Source organism: Myiozetetes cayanensis, unplaced genomic scaffold (genome assembly GCF_022539395.1).
Source record: "Myiozetetes cayanensis isolate MyiCay16 unplaced genomic scaffold, myiCay2020 scf53, whole genome shotgun sequence".
Classification (NCBI taxonomy): Eukaryota; Metazoa; Chordata; class Aves; order Passeriformes; family Tyrannidae; genus Myiozetetes; species Myiozetetes cayanensis.
In genome coordinates this window covers 412,454-419,103 of record NW_026087776.1, presented here as the reverse complement: position 1 = coordinate 419,103, position 6,650 = coordinate 412,454, and the positions used below count along the sequence as shown (strand labels likewise).

Genomic DNA, 6,650 nt, shown 5'->3' with positions numbered 1-6,650 from the left:
CGACTGAGGCAGCGGGGCGGGTGCTGCGGGGCGGGGCTTGGGGACTCACCGACCAATGGGGGCCGTGCTGGCCGTGACTGACAGTGTGGGGGCGGGGCTTGGTGCTCAATGGAACCCGAGGGGAGGGCGGGGCCTCGCCGACCAATGGGGCCGCGGGCGGCCGTGACTGGCAGCGGGAGGGGCAGGGCCTGCCGGGGGCGGGCCTGCCGGGGCGCGCGGGGACGCGGCGGGCGGGGCTCTGTGCCCCCTCCCCCGCGCACGTGACGGCGGCGGTGCGGCGGTGACGTCATCGGCGGTGTCGCAGCGGGGCCGGAAGCGGGCGGCGCGCGGGGCGGGCGGACAAGATGGCGGACGGGGACAGCGGCAGCGAGCGCGGCGGCGGCGGCGGGTTCGGGGCCGCCCGCGGCGGGGCGGGGGCCGGGCCCGCGGCAGGGCCCGGCGGCGGCGGCGGCGGCGCGGCCGGCCCCGAGCAGGAGACGCAGGAGCTGGCGTCCAAGCGGCTGGACATCCAGAACAAGCGCTTCTACCTGGACGTGAAGCAGAACGCCAAGGGCCGCTTCCTCAAGATCGCCGAGGTGGGCGCGGGCGGCTCCAAGAGCCGCCTCACGCTCTCCATGGCCGTGGCCGCCGAGTTCCGCGACTACCTGGGCGACTTCATCGAGCACTACGCGCAGCTGGGCCCGTCCAGCCCCGAGCAGCTCGCCCAGGCCGCGGGGCCGCCGGGCGAGGACGGCGCCGGGCCCCGCCGCGCCCTCAAGAGCGAGTTCCTGGTGCGGGAGAACCGCAAGTACTACCTGGACCTGAAGGAGAACCAGCGCGGGCGCTTCCTGCGCATCCGCCAGACCGTGAACCGCGGCCCCGGCGGCCCGGGGGGGTTCGCGGGGGGCCCCCCGGGGCTGCAGAGCGGCCAGACCATCGCGCTGCCCGCACAGGGCCTCATCGAGTTCCGCGACGCGCTCGCCAAGCTCATCGACGACTACGGCGGCGAGGAGGACGAGCTGGGCGGCCCCGGCGGCGGCGGCCCGGGCGGCGGGGGGCTCTACGGGGAGCTGCCCGAGGGCACGTCCATCACCGTGGACTCCAAGCGCTTCTTCTTCGACGTGGGCTGCAACAAGTACGGCGTGTTCCTGCGGGTCAGCGAGGTGAAGCCGTCCTACCGCAACGCCATCACCGTCCCCTACAAGGCCTGGGCCAAGTTCGGCGGCGCCTTCTGCCGCTACGCCGAGGAGATGCGCGACATCCAGGAGCGCCAGCGGGACAAGCTCTACGACCGGCGCGCTGGCCCCCCCGGGCCCGGCAGCGGCAGCGGAGCCGGCGACGACTCTGACGGCGACGACGTGGACGACGACTGAGCCGACCCCCACCCGGCCCTCGACCCCCCGACACCGGCCCCCTACCGCCCCCCCGAGCCCCGGGGCAGAGGGGGTCCCAAACCCCCGACCTCCCCCAAACAGCGATGGGGCAGAGGGGTCCCTGAGCCCACCCCCTCTCCCAGCGACAGGGTGAAGGGCTCTCGAAACCCCCCCACGCCCCCGATCCCAGCAACGGGATGAAGGGTCCCCGAGCCCCCCCCCAGCAGCGGTGGGGCGCGGTGGTCCCCAACGCCCCCCGAGCCCCCCCTCCTGCAGCCACCGGAGAGAGAGAAACCGGCCCGACCGCGCCGCTGCCCGCGGCTCCTCCCCCTGCTCTGTCCCCGCCGCGGGACCCCCAGGACCCGCCGCTCTGGGGAGGGACAGGGGCTCACCCGCAGCCCCCTCCCCTCCCGGTGTCCCCCCATCGAAACCAGCACCGAGGGTCCCGGAGCCGGGGGGGCAGCGGCGGCGCCGGGGGGGCAGTGGGGGCACCTTGGACCAACGGCCGTTCCCTCGGCTTGTGATTTTTCCTTCATTCTCCTTTTTTTTTTTTTTCTCCCTTCCTTTTTCTCCTCTTTCCACGTTTTTTTTTTTTTTTTTTTTTTTTTGTCGTTTTTTTGGGATGCAAACTGCAAACTCCGGGCGCCCGAACTGGAACCTGCCCCGAGCCGGCGCGGAGCTGCGGCTCCCTGACAATTAGGGAAGATCTCCTCGGTTTTGCCGATTTCGGACCGTTTTTCTCCCCCCACCCTGCCCCGTTTCCCGCCGGGAAGGGGGAGGCGCCGGCACAAAGCACAAGGAAAAGCTCGATGGGGCGAAACATCTTCCCCTTCTTTCCAAATAAGGCGCCTCCGGCCCCGATTCACCAGGACCCGCCGGAATCCGCCCCTTGGCTTCACCCAGATTGGATTTTCCGGCCCCAAACCCGTGGCCGCGCCCGGCCCCGGCCCCTTGGGGGTGGTTTTAGGGGGTTTATTGTTATTTTTTGCCTCTTTTTGTCTTTTTTTGCCCCCCCCCCCCGGGCCCGGCCCTGGCGCCACCCGGTCCCTCCAGCCACCTCCTATTAAACACATTTTTCCACTCTCAAACAGTCTTTTTTAAAATTCTTTTTCACTCCCTCAGCTCAGTCCTGCCCTGTCCAGAATTTCGCTTTTTCACCCCGTTTTCCCAGAACTCTGAACTCCATCGCTCTCATTCCAAAGTTTTGCCTCTTCTTCTCCTCCAACGGTTTCGCCACTTTTAGGACTTTTTTTTTTTTTTTTTTTTTTGGCTTTTGATCCATTTTTGGGAGCCTGCTCAGCTGCCTCCTTAATTTATTACCACGGATCCGGCGTCTCCCTCTCTCCGTATTTATTGGGAAGTGAGGAACAGCCGCAGACCCCTGGGGGTCCATCCGTCCGTCCGGCTCCGGTCCTGTCCCGCCGCTCCCGCCGCCGTTGCTCTTTTTAAAGGGATTTTTAAAGCGAGTTTCTTCCATTTCTCCCGTTTTTAAAGCCTTCTCCGTCGCAAAGGACCCGGATCCCTCACTCACACGGGAGCAATAGTCCTTCCTCGGTGGCCGACGTGTCCGTACTGTATTTTGTACCCTCAGGCAGCTCTTTCCGGTGAATTCCTGCTGTATCCACCCATCCTCCTGGTCCTGTGTTCTTTGCCACGGAGAAAATCCAGAAACCACAACGGCGACAACGGATTTGGGGGGAAAAAAAATGCTCCCGGCTCCGCGGGACTCACCGGCGTCCGGCCGCGGGACCTCTCCTTTTATTTTTGAAGAGGATGAGATATATATATATATATATATAAAAATATATATATATTCCTTTGGTTTTTCTTTCTTTTGGCTGAATTGCGGTGATTTAGCCTTATTTCTAAGCCGGGAGAGCGGCGGAGTCGCTGCCGGCCTGGCCCAGCTCCGGGGAGCTGGCTAGAAATACATGGAAGAGAAAAAAACAAACAAAAAAAAAGGCAAAAACACCAAAATCTGATAATAAACCCAAAAAAGCAGCTCCCGGTGTCAGCTCCGGGAGCCTTTCCCAGCCGGAGAAGCGCTGGATCCACGGACACAACCTCCCGCAGCTCCATTTGGGTGGGAAGAGCAGAGAGCGTCGGGGGAAGACAGCGGAAAAAGCAGCCAAAATGAGATAAAATTTGGGGGAAAAGGGGAGTTTGAGGGGAGCGGTGGCCTGGGGAGGCTTGGGGCAGTTTGGGAGGGCTTTTTTCTCTTGGAGCTCCCCAGGAGCCGGTGGGTGTTTCCCAGGAAAGCAGAACAGTGCCGGCATCTCCCCCGAGCCCCCGTTCCCATCTCTGTGTGTATAGACATGGCCGTGTGTACATAGATCAGAGTCGGTTGGGTTTGGGTTGAAATCTGTAGAAAACGGGCAAATTGCTTTTTTTATTATTTTTAAACCACAAGTGGGGGGGGAAAAAATATCCCAAATTCCTGGTACTTCCAGCTTTGTTGCCCCAGAAGGGCCGATGGAGAGCATGACGATGGCTGTACAGACGGAAAGTTGGGAATCCTGTCCAGTGCCCCAAAACCCGCTGGATACGCCCCAAACAGCCGGGCCCGGGGCCAGTGGCACTGCCGGGGGAAGTTCAAACAGCTTCAATTCCTTTTGCCCCAAAAAATATGGAAGAAAATCAGGATTCTCCTGCCTTGTTTCCAGGCGATTTGTGGGCAGCAGGGGATGGGACGGGAGGGGCCGCGCCAGCGGCGGCTCCTCGAGTTGGTGACAAACCAACCCCCAACCCCTCGCCAGCCTCTCTTGTAAAAAAGCAAAAAGTGGAAAAAAATCGCAAAAAACTGGAAAAGATAAAAAAAAAGCAGCTGAGGAAGCGCTGGGGGTACGTGGGGCGATGCCCCGGGGAGCTCGGCAGGTCCTCCCGGTGGGAAATCCCAGGCGGCTCCGCGGGTGCTCCCAGGTGTTCCTGCAGGGCGAGGCCGGCGCCCTCCTCGGCCTCCCAGAGCCGGTCGAGCCAGCGGTGCTGGAGCCAGGGCGGGTGTCGGCAGGGCAGCCTTGGAGCCGGGCAGGGCGGCCCAGAGCCCACGGGGTCCAGGCCCCAGAACAGCGGCCCCAGGGGCTCCAGCCTTGGAGCAGCGGCTGAGAGCGGGTCCTGCTCGGGCGGCTCCCCTGGCACACCCGGGGCAAAGAACGAGCCAGGAGGTTGGACAAACGGTGGTGGGGAGAGCACTAGTATCCTCCTCCGAGAGCCAGATCTTCCACGAGCCAGATCCTCCTCTGGGACCTGGATCATCCAAGAGCCAGATGCTCCAAGAGTTGGATCCTCTGATGGCTGGATCCTCCAAGAGTTGGATCCTCTGAGTGTCCGATCCTCCTCCAAGAGCTGGATCCTCTCAGCACCAGCTCTCCACTGAGCGCTGGATCCTCCTCAGAGAGTTTGATCCTCTGAGAACTGGATCCTTGGAGCGCTGGATCCTCCTCTGAGTCCTGGATCCTCCTTGGAGAGCTGGATCCTCTGAGAACTGGATCCCCTTGAGCGCTGGATCCCCCTCCGAGCAGCAGATCTCCCGGGAGCGCCGCCTCCCTCCCCGAGCGCTCGCCCCGACATCCCTTTGCCGAAAAGAGAAGAAGAAAGGAAAAAAAAAAAAAAAAAAAAGAAAGTTTTATTCCTGTTATTTTTTTAATGAAAGAAAAACAAAAACTAAAGCAAACCTGCACTTTAGGCGGCCGGGGGGGCCGGGGGGTCGGGGCCCCCGTGTCCCTTCCCTGCGGCCGGGGGGCGGCTCCGGGGGCCGGAGGCAGGTCCTGGGTGTTACCACTAGCGCAGACGAGGCCGATGCGACGAACTCCTCCTGCTCCGAGCACTCCTGACGTAGCAGATTTTTGCAAATGGAGTTTTACAGTCTATATTTAAAGAATTGTATGTTTGTAACAAATAAAAGTATGCGGAAAAGTGAATGAAAAACTAGCTCGGGCCTGGCTCGCTCCTTGGGGGGTTCAGGGAGGGGGAGCTGGTGCCACCCTTGGGGTGAGGGGTGGGTGGGCACCCTGGAGCGTTGTGGGGACGTTTTTAGGGTGGTGTGAGGGTGTTGGGTGGCACAGGCTGGGCACGTGGGGTCCCCCACCCTGTCCTGAGGGGTGTCCCTGAGCTGGGGGGTGGGCTGGAGGCTGTGAGGGACTGGCGAGGGAGGAGGTTTGGTGTGTGCAGGTGTGTCAGGTGTGTGTACCAGCACACAGCCGTGTGGGGTGTGTCAGCCGTGTGTAGGGCACGTGTGCCACCAGCGTGGGCAGGTGTGAGGCTGGGCGGGTCTGGCGTGGCACAGGCGCGGGGGGTGTTCGTGTGTGTCACGGCTCAGGCGTGGGGCTGTGTGTGTGTCACGGCTCAGGCGTGGGGCTGTGTGTGTGTCACGGCTCAGGCGTGGGGGATGTGTGTGTGTCACAGCCCAGGCGAGGGACTGTGTGCGTGTCACGGCTCAGGCGTGAGGCTGTGTGTGTCACGGCTCAGGCAGGCGTGTGCACAGCGCAGGGTGTGTGCACAGGGGGGTAAGGCTCGTGTACCGCGTACAGGGCTGCGTGCTGTGCGTGTGTAAGGCGTGTATGTGCCACTCCGTGTCTCCCCCGTGCCCTCCCGTGGGTGCCGCAGCCCCCGCCCCCCGCGCTGCGGCTCCCTGCGGGCTCGGGCTCATCTGAGGACACGCGGGACCCGCCTGCGCATGAGCCGCCACCGCCGTCACTGTCACCGTCACCGGGGCCCGGCGCGACCCCCGCTCCCCCTCCCCGCCCCGAGTCCCCCGGGGCCGGGCCGAGCAGCTGTTCCAGCCTCCCCTTCCCCGCAGCTGCTCCGGGTGGAGCCGCGGGTCGGGGAGCCCCGAGACAGCGGGAGAGGCCCCCGGGCAGCCCGAGGGGTCCACGGGCCGCTGCAGTTGCCGCCCGGGGCAGCTGCAGGCGGGGTTGCCCCCTTCGGGCGTACCGGGAGCAGCTGCGGGATGAGGGGCTGGAGGCCCCCCGAGCCCTCCCGGCAGCTGCAGCCAAGGGTGGGGGCTGCGCGGGGACCCCCGAGCCCTGCCCGGGGCCGGAGGGAGCCTGACGAAGGCGCGCCGGGGGGACAGTGACAGCGACAGGTGCCTGCCTTCTCCTCCTCCTCCTGCTCCGGCGGGGAGCGGCCGAGGGCAGGGCGGGGGCAGGACGGGGGGGACCCGTGAGCCCCGCGGCAGCTGCAGGGGGGCCGCACAGAGCGCCCCACCCTACCCGGAGCTGGGGGCGAACCGAGGCAGCCGGGGGACAGGGCCCGTGCCGGCCCTGCCCCGGGAATCCCCCGCTCCATTCAAAAACCCACCTC

General features: G+C 64.4%; 1 protein-coding gene across 1 annotated transcript; it reads left to right on the top strand.

Moving 5' to 3' along the window:
• The first annotated feature begins 344 nt into the window (after positions 1–344).
• Positions 345–3,155, top strand: PURB (purine rich element binding protein B). The gene has a single exon (XM_050334433.1). The coding sequence runs from the start codon at positions 345–347 to the stop codon at positions 1,350–1,352; it is 1,008 nt and encodes a 335-aa protein (XP_050190390.1). The 3' UTR covers positions 1,353–3,155.
• The last annotated feature ends 3,495 nt before the right edge of the window (positions 3,156–6,650 follow it).

Excerpts from the sequence above, each read along its gene's own strand:
- PURB (XM_050334433.1), top strand. The coding sequence starts at position 345 with ATGGCGGACGGGGACAGCGGCAGCGAGCGCGGCGGCGGCGGCGGGTTC.